This window comes from Saccostrea cucullata, unplaced genomic scaffold, assembly GCF_032062105.1.
Source record: "Saccostrea cucullata isolate Sc308-1 unplaced genomic scaffold, CSIRO_AGI_Scuc_v1 ctg403, whole genome shotgun sequence".
NCBI lineage: Eukaryota > Metazoa > Mollusca > Bivalvia > Ostreida > Ostreidae > Saccostrea > Saccostrea cuccullata.
The window spans coordinates 205,001-226,150 of NW_026932593.1; the positions used below are offsets into that span (position 1 = coordinate 205,001).

At 32.1% G+C, this 21,150-nt stretch overlaps 1 protein-coding gene across 2 annotated transcripts in view; it reads right to left on the minus strand.

Annotated features, from left to right (window-relative positions):
* Nucleotides 1-2,635: 2,635 nt before the first annotated feature.
* The window catches only part of LOC134235515 (uncharacterized), a 61,143-nt gene continuing 42,628 nt past the window's right edge, over nucleotides 2,636-21,150 (minus strand). For both annotated transcript variants that reach the window (XM_062717649.1, XM_062717648.1), the window contains exons 22-35: nucleotides 17,038-17,127; nucleotides 16,603-16,785; nucleotides 15,270-15,297; nucleotides 12,433-12,602; nucleotides 12,242-12,307; nucleotides 9,657-9,713; nucleotides 9,427-9,536; nucleotides 9,096-9,181; nucleotides 7,799-7,881; nucleotides 7,438-7,503; nucleotides 3,815-3,890; nucleotides 3,577-3,656; nucleotides 3,233-3,331; nucleotides 2,636-3,110 (exon numbers count right to left, since the gene is read on the minus strand). In XM_062717649.1, coding sequence (XP_062573633.1) covers nucleotides 2,889-3,110; nucleotides 3,233-3,331; nucleotides 3,577-3,656; nucleotides 3,815-3,890; nucleotides 7,438-7,503; nucleotides 7,799-7,881; nucleotides 9,096-9,181; nucleotides 9,427-9,536; nucleotides 9,657-9,713; nucleotides 12,242-12,307; nucleotides 12,433-12,602; nucleotides 15,270-15,297; nucleotides 16,603-16,785; nucleotides 17,038-17,127 — 1,416 coding nt within the window. In that variant the 3' untranslated portion in view covers nucleotides 2,636-2,888. The remainder of the gene's footprint in view (nucleotides 3,111-3,232; nucleotides 3,332-3,576; nucleotides 3,657-3,814; nucleotides 3,891-7,437; nucleotides 7,504-7,798; nucleotides 7,882-9,095; nucleotides 9,182-9,426; nucleotides 9,537-9,656; nucleotides 9,714-12,241; nucleotides 12,308-12,432; nucleotides 12,603-15,269; nucleotides 15,298-16,602; nucleotides 16,786-17,037; nucleotides 17,128-21,150) is intronic.

The window sequence follows — 21,150 nt, forward strand, 5'->3', positions numbered from 1 at the left end:
AATCTTTATATTTGGATAGGTGTTACAGAACTGCTCATAAGAAAATAGTGAACCATCTTCATTAATGATATCATTAATTTGTCTAATGTTGCTCTCAAACATTTGTTTATTATAAAATGGTTTTCCGCCAATATGCACATGTGGATTGTAAAATAGTGGTGAGTCACCAGCAACATCAAACTTTTTCTCAAGATTTTGTAACATTATCCAGGACTTAAAAACATCTATCCAAAATTTATTTTTTAATGTTTTTAAAAAAGTTGAAGTATATTCAATTCCACAACTTATAAATTTGTTCAAATTAAATTTAGGAATGAGGTTTTCCAACCCTCTATTTGTAAAATTTAGATGTCTTATCCAAAATAATTTCATGGAGGCTATAAAAGATGTCAGATTTAACATTTTTAAACCCCCCTCTTCATATTTTTTTACAATTACTTCTTTCTTAACCCTATGGGTTGAATTATTCCATATAAATGAAAAAAAACATTTTTTCCAATTCCTTACAGAACGATTCAGAAGGATTTGGGATGGACATTAAAATATGATTTAGTAATGGTAGAACTAATGTTTTAATAACAGTAATTTTCCCTATGGGAGTTAAAAACCTTTTCTCCCATTGTTTAAGTATTGATTTAATATGTACCAGTTTTGGTTCATAATTTAATGGTAGCATTTTATCCAATTCTACATCAAAATGTATTCCAAGAAGAGTAAATCTGGTACTTCCCCAGTTAAGTTTGTAATTTGGAAGCAAAATTTCGTCACTAAACTTTTTTTGAGCCTATCCACACTATGTGAGTTTTGGAATAATTAATATGTAATCCCGACATTTCTGAAAATGTCTTAAGTGTTTGCAGTGTTTCTGTGAGTGACGTTTTACTACCATCAAGAATAATTGATGTATCATCCGCTAACTGAGAAATCTTTTTTTCAGTATTGCTTATAGAAATACCTTTAATATTTTTATTTAATCTAATTTGGATTGCTAAAATTTCTGCACATATAATGAATATATATGGTGACAAAGGATCGCCTTGCCTACAGCCCCTCTGAATGTTAATTCTATCAGAAAGGTTACCACCTTGGTTTATTGCAGATGTAATATCTGTATTAAAAAGGGATACCCACTTCTTGATTGAGGGTCCAAAGTTAAAAAAGTTAAGTGCGCCTTGTATAAAGTTCCATGAAAGTGTATCAAAAGCTTTTTCAAAGTCAATAAGTAGCAATAATCCAGGTATATTTTCTTCCTCAGTGTAATGCATTATGTCATAAATTAACCTGGTGTTTTCTCCTATATATCTATTGGAGATGAAGCCTGTTTGATCTTCATTAATTATTTTATCTAAATAGCATTTTACTCTGTTTGCAATGGATCCAGATGCAATTTTATATACTGTATTTAGTAAAGTAATAGGTCGCCAATTCTTTAAGAATTGTCTAGGTTTATCACCTTTTGGTAACAAAGTAATGATACCATGTTTTTGTGTAATAGATAGACTGTTATGCTTATATCCATAATTAATAGATCTAACTACAAAAAACCCAATATATTTCCAAAACATCTTGAAGAATTCTGCAGAGAAACCATCTGAGCCAGGGGATTTATTTGATTTCATTTTGTAAAGTGTAGAAGAGGCTTCTTCCATAGTAATTTCGCCTTCTATAGATTCTGATTCTTTGTATGAAAGCTTAGGAATTTCTTTATTTCTTAACTCTTTAAATATATCAGTATTTATAGTATCTGTACTTTTTGTATATAACTGTTCATAAAAACATTTTGCTTCTCTTAAAATTTCTGTTTGGTCATAAATAACATTTCCATTATCATCTTCTAATCTTGGTATTATCTTGCTTGTAAAGTTTCTTGATTCTAATGAACAAAAGTACTTTGATGGTTTTTCACCTTCCTCTACCCATTTTGCTCTACTTCTGATATATGAACCCTGTAGCTTAAATTCACATGATACCCTTTAGGTTAGCAAAAGATTGTAAACTACAATGGTTCCAATATAGGATTTTAAACAAAATCCTAGCAACAAATTCATTTTTATTCAAAATAAAAAAAAAAATGAATGTAAATTATGCAGTTTTTGTCATACTGAGGATGAAACAATAGAACATCTTTTATGGGAATGTGATAATACACAATTTTTTCTTGAAGAATTTGTACATTTGTTTGAAGAAAAAACTGGTTTAATGATAAATGTTACTAAGAAATCTTTTATTTTAGGATTTATTGAGGAAAATACTGATATTCAAAATGTTATTCTACTTTGGCTTAAATACTATATTTATACTGCCAGGTGCACAAAGAAACATATTAATTTACAAAATGCAATATCACAAATGAAATTTCATTATGAAACACAGAAAATTATCTCTTATAAGAATGGTAAAAAGGAAAAGTTTGATACCCAGTGGAACAGATGGAATCTGCTATTCTCTTAACTTGAATCTTTACACACTCTCTTTCTCTTCTCTCTCTCTTCTCTCCCCTCTATCTTTCTCTCCCCTCTATCTTTCTCTCTATTGTTTCTATCTTTCTTAAAATAAAAAACACCTCATTCTGTTTCTTTTGAAATATGTATATAATGCTGTATATGTTGTGTGAATAAATAAAAAAAAAAATATATCTATTAAAACTAAGCCTTCCTATTGGTTGAAATTTATTCAAATTATTCTGTTGCATGGAACATGTTGCATGCTTTTATATAAAAAGAACTTTTAATCATCACCCCCCCTTAAAAAAAGCATGGTTGCGATATCACTTCACTACCAAACCTCTAGTTACAAAGAGACAACCCAACAACTATCCTCATTGACATTTTCCAACTCTAAAGATCAAATTAAACATCATTAACTATACATCTAAACTAAATTATCGATCATTCAATACTCGTTTCACATTTTTCATAAAACAACAAATACGCATTACTTCTTAATACAGAATTAATAGATGCGTCATCCACATACGAATCGTCACATCTCTTCCACTTTTGCTCCACTTTTAGTTTCACGAAGCAAATATAATGTCCACTTCTTTCACTTCCCCAGTGAACGACGACTCCAAATAGCCGATATGGTCTTAACGTATCGTCTCCAATTTTCTGAATAAGAAACATCTTATAGTTTTTGATTCAGAATAAAGATCTATAAAAGTGATAAAGAATTACAGAAATACAGGAAAAAACTAAATGTACACCCGGTATTGAAATATTGCGATGTATACCTGTTTAAGCTCTCTGTTTTTCAATCCTTCAAATGTGTCCCAAAATTTTACGAAATTTCTCCTTTTTTCAAAGCTGCATTCTTTGTCTGTAGAGTCAGCCTTATTAATAATGAAGAAATCATACATGGATATATTCTAAGTGATTAAGATTCTTTCTTGTGTGCATCAGTAGAAGCAACTTGAATTATAACCTCATTTGTATCAATAAACCAAGATTAAGTTTAAGTGATCATGAAGTTTAACTATATTTACAATAGACAGATTCTATAGTGAATACGCGTGTTTAAAAGAATATAGAATATCAGGAATATCAAAAATTGTACACTGCGTCTTGTAATATTTACCTCGTGAATTTTGGAAATTTGCAGAACGAGAATTAAAGGGAAATGGACAATATCCAGCTGTTTCATCATTTTATTACAACCTTAATGACAAAAATTGTTACATGCATTAAAAATTAGAATTAAAAAAACTTAAAAGTATTTCTCCTTTCATAAGTGTTTCAAAAGTTCAAATAACAAAATATTTGATAGGTAAAATGTTTAATAGAAAATGCAAAAATTGCTACTAATATTCACAAACCACATTTAGAGCACGAAAACATGTCGATTTCTTCCTCCACAAGAAGGCCAAGAAAACATGATCCAATGGTTGCTTCCTACACGGAAAATTTCTAAGACTGTAAGTGTTGTAACATTTTGTTCTGAAGAATACTAAGTGATAGTTGATTTACTGTTGAATCATTAAATTTCGGGATGGCTTAACTTCATGAAATTCGTGGACACCTCTCATTTAGATTTTTTTTACAACTTGATAAAGGAGGTTTACAATGTAATATTTCCTTTTGTAAGTATAAGAACAAGATTAACGAGATAAAGTCCCCAACCATGGACTTGTAGAATTTACGGAACCGATGTAAATTTGCCCCTCCCCATCCCCCACTCCCCTTCCCCTTAAAAAAAAAACAAAAAAACCCCCCAAAACTTTAATGATTCAACAGTATTTGGTACGTAAATTTACATTTAGCATGTACTAGGGGGTGATCAAAAAGTTTGCAAACTAATTGAATAACTTCTATATAGGAAACAATATATTTGGTTTCAGTGTTGATTACATTTTTCATTAGTCCTCTTCAACTTTAATGAACATCAGTCACCGTTCTGCGCATGCGCGAATTACGTGATATTGGCGGTCACGCGATCCGCTCCGTAGCGTTCTGTCACAAAAGCTGAACGACTTTCTGAGTTTAATATTTCTGTACATGTTAATAAATTTTATAACAAGAACAGTTAATTTGTCAGAAACGGAAAAAATTCGGCAACAGAATGGGTGGATAAGAATATCCTTTCCAATATAAGCATGGCAGCGATTAAAACACAAATTTTCTGTCTCGGGAGAGACGTTTATTCAAGGTGGATAGCGAATAGGTGCCTAGCTCCTTTTTATCATATCTAATATGTTTAAAATCTAAAGTAAACGATATCTTAGGAATTTAATCATTATATTATTGTTAAAATATTCAACTATTTTCCAAAAGTGTAAATTAGAGGTCTTTGATAGCAAATTGCTTAATTAAAAACACATATCTTTTCAAACTTGCTTTCACTGGGCAACATGACAGGGTGTAGGGTGGTTTCGCGCCGATAACGTGTTCGCGCCGAGTGGTATCGCGCCGAGTGGTTTCTCCCCATTTATCTACAGGTAAGATATTGGTAGTATACAGTATGGCTTCCCCCGATTACCTGTAATTATATAACTTAGTACATTGCAATTAATTAACCCCAAGCGTTAATGCCCTGTGTCGGATAATTATCCCATTTTGTATTAATTATAAATACTTATAGTGAGGCCATTTTTAGTCATATATTTATTTTGAACAAATTTGATCGTCTAATTTGGAATAATTAAGACTGGATGTTAAAATAAATATTTATTTCACAAATCTCGTTGACTTTTCAATGAAGGTTGTCATTGATTTCCATTTGATTTAGCCTTACAATATTAAATTATGCAGGATTCTTCTGCATAGCGATTATTCTTTATTAGACTTCCCATTTCATTGCAACTTCCTCTTCTTTATATTATCTTAATATATATATTAATCAAATGACTATTCGATAAGCGGTATCTTAGGTTATACAGTAGAAACCAATCGGGGCGAATCCACTCGGCGCGAACAAGTGATAGGAGCGAAACCACTCGGCGCGAACACGTAATCGGAGCGAAACCACCCGCATTCCATGACAGGTATCATTTTTAACCATCTGCCTTCCCGCACTAAAACAATCAATCCGATCATTTATAGGAAGTAATTGGTCATAATAATTGTGTACAAATTTTTATATGCTACGGCAATGGGCTTTCTAAGATATATTATAAATTGTACAGTCGTTTGTTGAACGAGTAAGACTGAGACAACTATTTTTCGTCACAAGTGACTACATAGTGACCTCATTTTCATTTTGTGACGTCACAAACAAGGAACAAAACTGTATTCAGCATATGCTATTTTTAGAACTTGTGTATGGCTATGTGTGTACCAAATTTTATTCTAATCTGAATCACGGTTTTGAAGATGTAGAGATAGTTCGCGAACTTTTTTATCACCCCTCGTATTTACTTGATAATCTGATATAATTTTTTAGCTCACCTGAGCCGAAGGCTCAAGTGAGCTTTTCTGATCACATTGTGTCCGTCGTCCGTCCGTCTGTCCGTCCGTAAACTTTTCACATTTTTTGACTTCTTCTCAAGAACCACTGGGCCAATTTTGACCAAACTTGGTACAAAGCATTCTTGGGTGAAGGGAAATTTAAATTGTTAAAATGAAGGGACATATCCCCTCGCAAGGGGAGATAATCAAGAAAAGAGAAAAATAGGGTTGGGTCATTAAAAAATCTTCTTCTCAAGAACCACTGGGCCAGTAAAGCTGAAACTTATGTGGAAGCATTCTGGGGTAGTGTAGATTCTAAATTGTTCAAATCATGACCCCCGAGGGAAGGGCGGGGCCACAATGGGGAATCCAAGTTTTATATAGAAATTTATAGGAAAAATCTTTGAAAATCTTCTTCTCAAGAACCACTGGGCCAGAAAAGCTGAAACTTATGTGGAAGCATCCTGGTATAATGTATATTCTAAATTGTTCAAATCATGACCCCCGGGGGAAGGGTGGGGCCACAATGGGGAATCCAAGTTTTATATAGAAATATATAGGAAAAATCTTTGAAAATCTTCTTCTCAAGAACGACTGGGCCAGAAAAGCTGAAACTTATGTGGAAGCATCCTGGTGTAGTGTAGATTCTAAATTGTTCAAATCATGACCCCCGGGGGAAGGGCGGGGCCACAATGGGGTATCCAAGTTTTACATAGAAATATATAGGAAAAATCTTTGAAAATCTTCTCAAGAACCACTGGGCCAGTAAAGCTGAAACTTATGTGGAAGCATCCTGATATAATGTAGATTCTAAATTGTTCAAATAATGACCCCCGGGGGAAGGGCGGGGCCACAATGGGGAATCCAAGTTTTACATAGAAATATATAGGAAAAATCTTTGAAAATCTTTTTCTCAAGAACCACTGGGCCAGAAAAAGTGAAGCTATATGTGGAAGCATTCTGGGGTAGTGTAAACTCTAAATTGTAGGAATCATGACCCCCGGGGGAAGGGCGGGGCCACAATGGGGTATCAAAGTTTTACATAGAAATATATAGGAAAAATCTTTGAAAATCTTCTTCTCAGGAACCACTGGGCCAAAAAAGCTGAAACATATGTGCCAATGGAAGGATCATGGGGTAGTGTAGATTTCAAAATGTCTAAATTATGATAAGTGGGGTAGGGTGGGGATGCATTACGTATAACAAGGGGGAAATCTGGTAAAGAACAGAATGGTCAAAGCTTCTCAGGTGAGCGATGTGGCCCATGGGCCTCTTGTTCTTACTGCTTTTCAAATGTACATTGCAAAGTTTTGGTATTCCAAAGTCTTAGCAAAAGGGTCGACTCTTGGTCAATTTTCAATACGATAATGAAATCTTGTTTAGTCTTGATAAAAAGTTGTTTCGAAGTTTAAAGGCAAATTTGCAATTAGAAAATATGTTTGAACCATGAAATGTAAAAGGTAAAGATATATATATTTATATATATTTTTATATAAATAATCCCATTATGATATGTAAATTTAACAAATTCAACTAAATGTTCTGTATTTTGTACCTTTTTCTTTTTTTCGGTATAAGGAAGTGGCAAGTAGAAAAATTCACTATCATTATAGTATTCCTTCTACAATAATTAAAGAGATTTCCATGATCATGAATTCATAGTATTAAATGAAAAGATATATATATATATATATATATATATATATATATATATATATATATATATATATATATATATATATATATATATATATATATATATATATAATCTGTAACACAATTCATATAATGTTCATTATGAAGAGTAATAAAAATTTTATTAAAATTTGCATTAAAGCAAGATTCTTTTTGTGTTAAATTGATTTGTATAATGGATGAAATGTTTTTGATCATTTTTAATTATATAAATAACTAACCACTGAACACTCATTGCACATATATCTATCCCTCCAATTTCCTCGAAAGAGATCGACTGGGTCTCCTTGTGCTCCACGTTTTTCTATTAATAATAATAATAATTAAACATATATATATATATATAACACAATATATCCGTTTGTTGTACGGGTCGATGTCTCCATCAGTTGTACTTTTGGAATGCGTATAAAATGTACACTTTTAAAAACGAACGAAAAAGTATGAACTTAAGGATTAATTATCGTTATTTACAATTCATACTGAATGTAATGATTTCTGTACATCAGAATTGTTCATTACATACAGTTAAAGACATGAACATATCATAATTTCTCTACAGGTAAGAAATGACACAGAAAATTGATTTCCATCAAATATTTTAGTTTAGTATTATGAAAAAATGTGTAATATGTTAACCTTTTTGTGAATTTAAACAATTAAATTGTGACTACAGATATCATTTTGTTTTTGCATATGAATTGACTATGCTTTATAGTTAACTTTTTATATTAGTTCTATTTTGGTAAAATATATTATCAAACATTCATTTAGAGGAGGTAAGGGTAATTGTAAAAAAAATCGATTATTTGAAATGGTGAATCAAAATAGTATCAAGTAAAAAATCATTGATTGATTGCATGTATATTGTTTACGTCGCATTCGAGAATATTTCACTCATTAAGAGACGCCACCATATACCGGTGAAGGGCTTCAAATTTCGACCTTTACTCGGCACTCAGGGCCGTTGATCAGTGAGGGATCTTTATCGTGCCAACGCCTACCGTGACACGAGGCCTTGGTTTTTTTAGGTTTCGTGCCGAGCGCATGGCGAAAGAACAGTTGCTACCTATTTTTATTGACTTAGGTCAGTCGCTGCCGAGATTCGAACCCACGAATCCCGATTAAAACCGAGCGCTCTACGACTGAGCTACCATAATCATTGATCTCTCATTTTTCTATTATTTACCTCCAAGCAAAAGAAGCTCAAACCGCTTCTAATCAATGAAATACAACTATTTGTGACAAAAAGTCAAAATCTTCAATACTTATTTAGGTACTATTTCAAATTATTGGGAAGGGGAGAGGGGTTATATTTCTTTAATTAACATCAGTGTATCAGAGTTGAAACATTAAGAGGTAAGTCGTTGGTTTCAAAAGATAATTAACTTATCCGTGCATATATATGATTATAATAAGAAATCTTCGGAAGTTTTTACCTCTGCATCTTAAGAAAGATGGGTGCATTTAACAATCAGTGCACAAAGTTATCAGATTAAATGGTGTATAAAAAAGTACCCGTAAAAGCTTCCTGGATTCCATTTAGAAGGGATGTTAAGAATGAGAGACAATCTTCTTGTTCATATTCGCGATACTCAGGATTCCTAAAAAATGATTTGATTTTATATGAAAGTTTATGTTTCATATGACATATCATATAACATTCTTATGTTACTGGAAGACTAGTACTAAGATTGTATAACTGTTGCAAAAGACTCGCTAGATAATTGCCTTTACCTTACATATCTATCAAGCCTAATAGTAGAACATATCATTTTGTTCAAAGAAATTTCACAATTGAAATAAATGTTAAGATACAAAAATATACATTACAAAATAAAATATTTACGATTTGTTGAATTCGTAGTGAAATTGATGTAACACATCGATGTTTTCTTCAGTTGTGTTGGTTCTTATTCCTTCCAAAATAAGACAAAGTGAATGTATCCATTCTTTCTTCTGAAAAAAAAAAATGATTACGCATAGTCCATGTATATCTAGTTTGAAATCGTCACTCGTTCAAGTATTTTTTCGGAAATGACAACTTTTCAACACAAGCATAAAACGTTTGAAATGTACCTTTTCAAGCAGAGACTGGTTTAACCGTTCTAAAAAATAAGGTGTTTCTGCTAATATCTGAAATTAAATTCAATATATTCACATAAATATATGACTTTTGTCATTACTATTTTATTTGACATATGGTAGGATGTCCCCCTCCCATAAGTCTCAAAGGATGCATCTTCCAGCATTTTAGATTAAACTTCCTAGTTTTTTCTTTGCTGTGAGAGGGCTTCTATACTGGATATACATAAAAATTTTACCAAATATATTGCACAAAGTTGTAATCATCCACTTGATTATATTAAACTTTATTCAATAGTATTTAATTTTTTTATAGATCTGTTGATTTTACGTTTATCACATTGTAACTTTCATCGACACACTCAAGTTACTTTAGGGGACGGCCATTTGATTCTGAGGTCGGAGGGAGGGGTTGGCAGATTTTGGACATTTTTCCTCGAAGATGTTAAAAAAAAATAATCTGTCCTCATTTCGATTTTCTATCGGTTTTGCCGGTAGGACCGATGGTTTTCGGAAACTCTGCTCAGGGCTCTAATTTGCGCCTAATTTTGTCGCAACAAAATTTTGATTGCTGCCTAAAATTTCTCTGTAAGTCGCCAAATTGGAGACTATTTTAAATTGACTTGGCGATCGCCAAATTTCTGAAAAATAGAAATTTTCAAATATTTTTATTTTCTAAAGAGGAGAAAAGAAGTTTAAAAATTAGGGATGTTTATGTGCCTGGCTACTTAAAATTTCCATTGGCCACTATATTTTTGAATTGGAGCCAGCTAGCGCCTGAATTCTAAAGGTCACTTAGAGGTTTGCCGCAACTGGAAAGAAAATAATTTGTCCGTGACTGGATCTGCTATTTTTTCTGGCTACAACTCTGTCCTTGACCATGTTAAAAAGTTGAAAATAATAAATCTTTTCTGACTTGCATGAAAGTAAATTATCTGACTTAAAAAATTTTGCCAACCCATCCCAGTATCAAATAGTCGTTCTCTTAGATTTTTCTCTTTTGGTGAAGGTCACAACGGTAACCGTCACATTGGAGGGTTACCACAGATAAAGCCAATCTTACTGTAGAATGTCACAGCAAACTCTCAATTTAAAGAATAATCATACTAAATTCATGTACTTCAATCAAGTTAAAAACAATTATCAGAAAAAGTGTTTGCGAGAAAATTACTTTGAAGCAATACCTAAGCAATGTTTTGGTTGTTAGTCACTTGTTTACCGTAAATCTGGAATTCTTTACGTCGATTTATTTCTGCGAATTTGGGTCAAAAAGCTGTTGATCAATTTTTACGCTTCAAATTTTTGCGAAATGTCACTGGCGCTAAAAATAAAAATCACTGAAGATTTTCAAACCAGGTATTGTTTCAAATTAGTATGCACAGTTAGAATACCACCAATTTACTCGTAACGTGGCAAGAAATTGCAGAATCGCTCCGAAACAATTTTGATAAAATACATGTAAAAGGATTTGCACTGAAAATATCTTCTTAATTGATTATAACAAACATTTTAGAGGTTTTGTATACCTTTTAATCTAAAATATAATCCAAATGAAGTAAAAAATATAACTAATTTTCTCAACGTTTGGTTTTTTTCTCACCTAAAATTTACACGTCGTGTTCACATTTGGAACTCTCTAGTAAATGCTATGAGTTCGAGTTATCGCCCGTGTTGATACACGGTTAGATCTCTTTATTCGCAAAATAATTATAAAGGGGCATACCGCCTCAGTGCTTGTAAAACCATCGGACGATATTGCATATAATGAGGGCAATTTACAGTCACGGGTAATTAACTTGTTGTTATAGTATTAAACAGGTTTCTTTTAAAAATGACCAGTGCTTACCGACGCCTATTCTCTGAGTTAAAAAAAACACAAGCTCTCAGAAAAAAATTCTTCACATGTTGATTTATTTTTAAGAAAAATATTTTTGCGAATGCAATGTACGCGCAAATTTGCTAAAAATTTATCTACAGTAAAATTTTCCAGATTTACGGTATGACCTAGTGTCTTCATTAGCTACACGGACAATACCACATTCTATTCTGTTGCCTGTATATAATTTGCGTTCAAGCGGAAAGGAGTATCCTGTTACGTGCTGGCTGTAAAATCAGTCAAACTTGTCTTATCCAGAAACCACTGCTTCCAAAGAAATCGGTCGGAATAGACAAATATCAAGATTAAACAACTTTTTAAGCAATGAAAATTTACTGAAAGGGACTTCAAGTTAAGATCGTATTAGACGAGCTTTCGGAATATTCAACATCCGGATTAGACAGATTTCATTGTATTATAAAATAATGGGCTTGGATGTAGATCAAATACCATTTATGTACTATTATCTGAAAAATGACACATGTACATGTAAAAAAAAAATCTTCGAGCGAGGGATGGGGTTGTTGTTCCCGACCCCTCTCCCCCCATCCGACACTGATCTTCAGTTATTTTAATATTTCTACATTTTTCAATTGGTAGCAGGAGAGAGAGAGAGAGAGAGAGAGAGAGAGAGAGAGAGAAAGAGAGCGAGAGAGAGAGAAAGAGAGCGAGAGAGGGAGAGAATTTTTAAAAATATTCTTACCTGCAAAATACTATTTCTGTAACAAGAGAAACCTATGTTTCTCAATCCTCTTGATTCTGAGTTCGTCTTTAAAAAGAAGTTATTTAATTATCTTTCAATAATTAAAAGTCTTAAACATAACATCAAACTACGATTATTGAGTACTTTTGAATACTATTAATTCGGAGGTGTACAAACTGAAATAAACTTACAACGACATTTTCAACAGACTGTCTCTTGACAGGTTCTATTAGACCACTATCCATTTTCCTTTTGCCCCTCTTTTCTTCCCCTTTGTTGTTTACTTCCTTTTGTTGTAAGGTTGTATTGTCTATTGTCTCATGCTTTTTCCCTGTGTCCTTGTTCCCTCCAGACACAGTGGCTAAACAAAGAAATCCATATTTCAACACAAGCGAACGTAGATACTATTTCATCTATCATAATTTCTAATGGAACAAACAATGCAATTATATATAGCTATAGCTTACAATTAATTTTTTTTATATTATGGAGGAGGGATTCTTGTCTTGTTTCTGACCAACTGAAATACTCAATGTATATTTGCTTACATGTCTTTTATCTTTAGATGTTAAGGGTTGTAAAGATCACGTTTTTCTTTCTTTTTCACAATTGCATAATTTTAAATAGTAATGATATGAGTTTGAAATCTAGCTGGGACTATATTATTGGCGGATTGGTGGCGTATGAAAATATCTCCATTTTTGCTTCTCAAAAGTACTATAGAACAATGAATTTCAAAAAAAATTCTACACAATCAAAGGCATAGGGAAGGTTTTGTAGTAACTGAATTAATAACAATGCAGGTAAGTTTTAAAATGAATCAAATAAATATTATTTTCTAGACAAATGACAATCTTATAACCATCGAAAAACTTTGGATTATAAGAACAAAAGAACTTTATGCGGTAATAACCAATATTTGCCCCCCAAATCAAACTTTGATGGAGGTAATATTTAATTAAGTTCTTAGACAGGGGAGTATGTGCTGACTTCAAAGCACTGAATATTTTCATAAGTTATGAGGCATATGTACGTAATGACGTCACAAACATGACGTAAATTTCAGTTTTTTACGAATTCTACAGAATAATGTATATATTTCGTCGATATTTTGAGCAAAAGTCACTGAGCGCATGTGTGTTCAGGATCAATATTTTGATATAATGTGTAGAATGATAATATCAATGAAATATGTAAATATTGTTCCTGAACACACATGCGCTCTATAAATTCTAAAGCTAAAATTGTTGAAATTTTGTCCATTTTGTCCTCGTTCTGAAAAAGGATATAAAATCGGACTAGTTTGTGACGTCATAAAAGCAAAAATACTGAATAAACTGCTTTGGAACTATAATATGTTCTGTTAATTTATATTTCTCATACAATTTATTGAATTCAGCACATTTCATGAAGTTTTCAAAATGTGACTTTTGTGGGGGCAAATATATGCAATATACCGCATTGTTACAACGCGAAATGTAATAACAACGCGAAATGTAATAAACATGGATTATTACATTTTGCGTTATTACATTTTGCGTCGAGATCAACGCAAAATGTAATAACGCAAAATGTAATAACACAATTTTTAGATTATTACACTTCGCGTTATTACATTTTGCGTCGAGATCAACGCAAAATGTAATAATGTGCTTTTTCGTTGTTACATTTTGCGTTATTTTATTTTTGCACTGAAGACAACGCAAAATGTAATAAAACAATATGTAATAAAACAAAATACAATTTTTTATTTTGATTGCGTTTAACAAAATAGATCATAAAATTTATTCAAAATATACATATAACCAACATGGGAGACACGCTGTACAAAATATTTAGAACTTAAACAATGAGACCAACGTTAGGGCTATTACGGACATAAATACATCAAAATGTATTGGTTTTTTTCTGACTCTGACTTCAGTTATATTGAATACATTGTGCTAATTATAAAGCATTAATTTAACTTTGATTGGCATATTTTTGATAGTTTTATTAAATTTTTAACCAATAACACGAAATTTATTTAATTACCAAAGATTGACCATAGGTTCATTATTTGCTCTTGATATGCATGTTTGGCATGTGTATATTGGTTAACAAAAAAGTGTATGTGTGTGTCAAGCGAGGAAGGTCAGGGATAGCGTGGAGTGTTTACTTAGTATGTTTATCATTGTAATACTTTGGGCATGCAGAAACAATCCATTTTATTATTGGATGTAGAGAGAGAGAGAGGGGGGGGGGGCGGGGGGTTGGATGTCTGCAATGCTGATGATTTGCATGGAACAGTATGGTATCACAAATGTCAATAAACCCATTCCGATATATATTTACACCTGCTAGTACAAATAAATAGGTTTTCTTTTAGATTCATTGCATTTGTCTATATAAAAAAAACACAAGTACACTGGTCAATACCCCCCAACAATCCCAGTACACACGCGATTTCTAATTTGCAACACCTATTATTTGAATACATTTATTACACTGATTTTAAATACATGTAGCTTATTAAATCAATATATTATGAAATTCATTAATTGTAAGAAATTGCATATATCTGTTTTTTTTCCCTTTTGTTTTATTTCCTCTTCATCGGCCACTACTCTATTAAAAACTGTACTCAATCTGGCTGACCAAAGAGTGTATTATTACATTTTGCGTTCTTGCTTTTTGCTTAGTAACAACGCAAAATGTAATAATCCAAAAATCGTGTTATTACATTTTGCGTTATTACATATTGCGTTGATCTCGACGCAAAATGTAATAACGCGAAATGTAATAATCCTCAAAAGTGTGTTGTTACATTTTACGTTTTTACATTCTGCGTTGATTTCGACGCAAAATGTAATAATCCATGTTTATTACATTTCGCGTTGTTATTACATTTCGCGTTGTAACACCGCATATAGTTCTTTGAATAAATATTCAGTAAAAATGTTTCGCTGTCTTGTTAAACGGTCAACATTTTTGTTTTTTGTATCATTTTGTACCTTAACATGACAACTTTACCATATGTGAAACTCACCGACACATTCATGATCCATTTGCTTTGTCTAAAAAAGTGAATGATGGTAATTATTTTAATTAAAGGTTCATGGTGATATACATGTATATATAGGTAGATTTATGTAGGTAAAATTAAAATGAATAAAGCAACACTGGTTTAAACGTTAGCGCTTTCACATTGAGAGCCAGAATTCGGGTGCATAAACAGCATATTCAAGTTCCTGAGTATTGTAAAATCAAACTCTGCGAACACATTGATAGATGCGGACAATGACAATTGAAAGTGTTTCCTTTCTATAAACTTTTTAATGACAATAATGACAAACTGAAAGAAGAGAAAAAGAGAAATACTTCATTCAAAAATTTAAACCCAGTCTTAACAGTTTAATTTAATTTGATTTCTGACAAAACTTTCACACAGAGTGTAACCTTTTAATGTTCTCCAACTAAGAGTATAAAGTTAACACATGTCAGATTTTGTTTCAAAGGTGCGAACATACTGCAAACATTTTATTGCTAGCTGTCAGATTCAATTATAGGTAATGATTTTTATAGAATTAATAGTTTTGTAAGACATTGCAGTCAGGATAAAGTATGCAATTATAAAACGTCTGAAGATGTAATGAAAGCGCTAACGTTTTAACCTGTGTTGCCTTTTCAATTTTATTTTTACCTTGCATATATAAGCTAAATATAATAATAATACATTGCATTGTATTACTTTAAATCATGATTTTTAAAAATTTAATTAAAAAGAATGTTAATAGACTGTAAAATTCTTTTTAAAAAAAACATTAATTGTAGCTTCAGGAACAACAATAATGTATTTAGCTTGTTAATTAATAATTGCAATCTTTGTGAATATATTGCATGAAACAGAAGTCACGCAGCTTTTTTGGATTATCAAACAGTCCAAACCAGAGCTGCTCTTAATTTCCTGGATTTGTTTTTAAAAATGAAGCTGTATTTGAGCCAGAAATTATGGAGCTGCTATTTATATTTTATTATTCTTGCCATTCTGTTGATGCAATGGCGATTGATCAGTTTGTTATTTACAGTGTAATAAAATACAAACATTTGATTATCAAATTCTTAACAACATTTATCAGATTTTGTTTTTTTAGGGGGCGGGCCTTGACGTGCTATGAATACTCAAATTTTACATTTTTTTTATTTTTGCAAACCCAGAAGTAATGGTTATGAAAATTGGCTACATTATTTAAGAAATAAAAATGAAGTCTACTTTAAGGGATTAGAGAAATTCATACTATTCCTTACATGTTCATGTAAAAAATAGATATATTTCTGATTCCAAATATCAAATATAAAAAGGTACTATTTTATAAGTATACCTCATTTAAGCCAAAACTTTTGCCTTCTGGACAACATCGTGAGAATGGGAAAAGTTCCTCACAGCAATTTGGTCCAGGACATCTTGAAAAGCTAAGTCGATATTCTTTAATCGTTTTCTTTTCAGCAATTTTGACACAATTTGCGCAAATTTTATGTCCGCAGCGAATGACTATACAAACTGCCTGAAAAAAAGAGATGATTTATTAATTTAAACCGAAAACAAATCATAAAGATTTAACTTCATACCATCTTAAAGTCAATATTTAGAAAACTTATCTTTAGCTTAGATAGTATCTGACTACTTAATATCAGTTTCCTCTTTCAATTAGATAATAATAAATATTTTGACTTCTCTAGATTTCATCAGATTTTGGGAGATAAATATTAATCCCATAAGTATTTAAAAAAGTCTACAAAACATGAAACCAAACTACCTTTTCTGAGCAGTTAAAGGCGGAACATACACAGCATTCGTTTGAAAAAAGTCCTTCACATTTACCCGGGTATAAAATAAACGCCAAATCCTAAAAACAAATTATTTATAAAATTACAAGGAATTATAATGAAATATATGTAGACACAATATAAATGTGAAGTAAAGATACAGTGTGAAATGGGAAGATAGAAAAGAGTTGTTAAACTCATAAATTGAGTTTATTTTACATGTATAGTGTAGTGGTTAGCGCGTTTGCTCTAAAGTCGCAGAGCAAGGAGTTGATCCTAGATCGCGTGTTTAAATCAAATTGTGGGACGTGGAGACCGATCATTCGAATAAGACCGCATAAATAGAGGTCTCATATCGCAGTAGGTGCTGGCATAAAAACGATTTTTCCCTACATGCACAAATTCCATAAGTGTCGAATAAAGATCAAATTTTAAATTTACAAGTATTTAAACTTTGAAAGAAGTCCGGTCTGTCGGTTGTACTCTGGTGAAGTGCGATTTCCATTATTGAAACAGCATTCCAGCCAATGAAACAATGGAACATTCTCAGTACCATTCACAAAAGATAGGAAGAGCATAACCCGAAGACTGTAAAATACTTCAACGTTGTATACGGTCTTCCAAGGAAGACGGTAAATAGTGTGATATAAGTGGAGATTTTTTTTCAAAGTCAATACAGAATAATACTCGCACTCCCTTCATATTGATATTTGATCAAGGCATTTATCATTTAGTGTATGGGGTTTAACCTATAAATGGTATCACCCATTTTTCCCAATATGTGACTGTTTTGCTCGAGCTCACATTCATAAAAGATATATATATTTGTCCAAGAAGATATAAAAATTACATTTGATGCCAAGCATAAAGGACACGGGGGACCTTCCAAATAATTTTGTAGATTGACAGACACATTCATATCGACGATATCTATAATAGCATGTCGATATCGATTTGTTATCAATTCCTATCACACGCATGCACACACCCCCACTCACACACACACACACACACACACACACACACACACCCCACACACACACATATGTAAGTTATAAATTGAAATAATGAAATAAACAAGAGGCCCACGGGCATTATATGTCACCTTATTATCATGCAACAGCTTTCCAACAATTGAATTTGTTTTTTAAACAAGGGGCCAAGAAATTCACAATTTTGATAGAGGCACCAATGCTCATCATAACTTTACACTTAAAATGCTTACTTTGATTACTAAATACCCAGAGGCAGGTCAGATAAACAAAGAAAAAATGCATTTCCACTATATAATCAAAGTGCCCCATCCCACAAGAACCACTGACCCTGGGGCCAAATATTTCATAATTTTTGAAAAGGCATATTTCCTTTTCATAAGTGGTTGATTAATACCAAAGAGCAAATTTAAAAGCATTAATTCATTTTAAGTATAAAATCATTAATTAGGGCTTCACCCCATGGTACCCCTGACCCAGGGGCCGTGGAACTCCTCATTATGGAAGAGGCTCCTTTCCTCAATATGACTATGTATTTAGATATTCGGTATAATACCCATGAGGAGAGGAGAAAATTTTCAAAGAATTAATCCATTTTCACTACATTATCAATAGAGCCATGTCCTAACAGTAAACACCAGAACCCCTGACCCAGAGGCCTTGAACTTCAAAATTAGTAAAGAAGCACCATTGCTCGCCATAACTATGTACATTGTACATTGTTTATCGGCTTAATACCTACGGGCAGAGGAGAAAATTTTCAAAGAATTAATGCATTTTTACTATATAATCAATGGAGCCAGGACACCTGACCCAAGTGCCATGAAATTTACAATTTTAGTAGAATCAACCTTCCTCATTATTACTGTGTATATATTTCATTGGTTTAATACCCAAGAGCAGAGGAGAAGATTTAAAAAAAATTAATGCATCTTTAATATATATCCAATAGAGTCCCGCCCTAACACATGAACCCCTGATCCAGGGGCTATGAAATTCACAATTTTGGAAGAGGCATCCTTCCGTATGATGATTATGTACACTCTCCCTCATTATAATTATGTATATAGATCATTGGCTTAATACCCAGGGGCAAAGGAGAAGATTTTTAAAGAAATAATAATTTTTCACTATATATTCAACGGAACCTCACTCTAGCAACAGAACCCCTGAACCTGGGGCCATGAAATTTCACAATTTTGGTAGAGGGATCAATGCTTATTACAATCATGTCAACAGTTTTACTGCTTGATATCAAGGAGTAGGGAAGATTTTAAAGATTGCATTAATTTGAATGTTTTGGCCCCACCACTCAGGCCCCAGGGGTGCAGAGAACATGAAATTCAAAAAGTTTGTTTCCCTTCACCCATAGATGCTTTATTCAAAAATCGGCTGAAATTAGTTGAGCGGTTTCAGAGAAGAAACTGAAAATGTTCAAATGTTAACGCATGACTGACGACGACGGACGAAACAGATACAGTACCGACCAGACCCAACCTGACACCCAAGCAGTCACAGAAAACAGTCCCCGGGACTGCTTTGGACCGCTCTTGGACTGCTGTGGGACTGCTATGGGACTTCTTTCTGGGGTTGCTATGTTCACTCATGCGTAAAGAAGGTTCTGAGTGACATGATAGCTCCGCCCCTTCTGTATTCTGAATTCAGGCTAACAAGGATTTCTTACACAGATATTTAATAAATAGAGTTCATTATAGTTTCTGAATTTCTTCAGGGGCTGTAAATGTACACAAATGTAGTCCAGAATTAATAAAAAAATAAAGTAGTTAAAAAAGGAAGTCAGGAGATGATTTTTATTCAATTTAATCTAAAAACTTCTTTTGAAAATAAAAACAACTTCTGGGGTTACAAATGTATTTAATTAATATGGTAACATTTATTTTCTCAAAGTTTGCAATAGCACTATTAAAAAAAAAATCATAACAAATACATGTAGATATAAGATTTGTATAAATCGAATAAGTTCCTTTAAAAACAGGTCCCATGTTAAAGAAGAATATTCCATGCAGTCCTTAAATAAAACTTAACAATTTATTAAATGACCATGAGATAAGGTTATGTTACCATTCTTCCGGCACATAAACAATGTGAACAATTATTGGGGAATTAATTTAATCTATTTGTTTTTAATTTATAAACAAGTAATTAATAGAGTACATTAATAAACAGTTGAAAATATCGGGAAATATGACATTTCTTATTTGTTTGCATGTGTTTAACTGACCGGTTAATGTGTATTAAAGGTTTATTCCCTGAACGTCTACTCATTATAAAATAATTTAATTATCACACTCAATTAAGAGGCCTTCTAAGGGTCCAGGTAGAGTTAACCTGTGCTACCTTAATGTGATTAAATACTTTAATATTTACTGATAAACTTTTGTACTCAAGTTCAAGTTCAGTTCATGCACCCAAACTAAAATGTTGTTATAGATTTGGAGTTCATAAATTAAAATTTAATACTTGATATATGTAATTTTAAGCACCACAAATATTTTTTTATTAAAAAAAAAATTAAAATTCGAAAAAGAAACAGTACTACACAAGACATGTAAAGACAATTTTTTGACAACTTATCTGCAAGAATAATTTCAAAAGTCCAATTTAATTGGCGGTTGGGTGGGGAATTTAAGAGGCCTTATTTTTTAAGTTTCAAGCTTGCCCTTGATAAAGGTACAATATTAACATCTACTAAAATATGTCACGAAAAGCAAGATAAGCGGTTTTTTTTAATTGTTGCTAAAACTTTATGAAAAATATACACCAATTGATATGGATAAAATCTTCAAAAAATAATTAAAAGATTTTGCTGTTTAATTTCTGTAATAAATACAGGTAAAGATAATTGAGGTAAACTCTACCTGTACCCTTAGAGGGCCCCTAAATTGAGTGTGATAATTAAATAATTTTATAATGAGTAGACGTTCAGGGAACACACCGTATATAATGGTATCAAAACCTGCGGTTTCAGTTGCCTGTGGGCATGATAAGCAGAAAGTCAATGCATGTTATTTGGTATCAGTGTTACCAACATTAAACATGCTGGTTTTTAATGACCATAATTTCAATCTATATAATATGTAATGCTAAAAA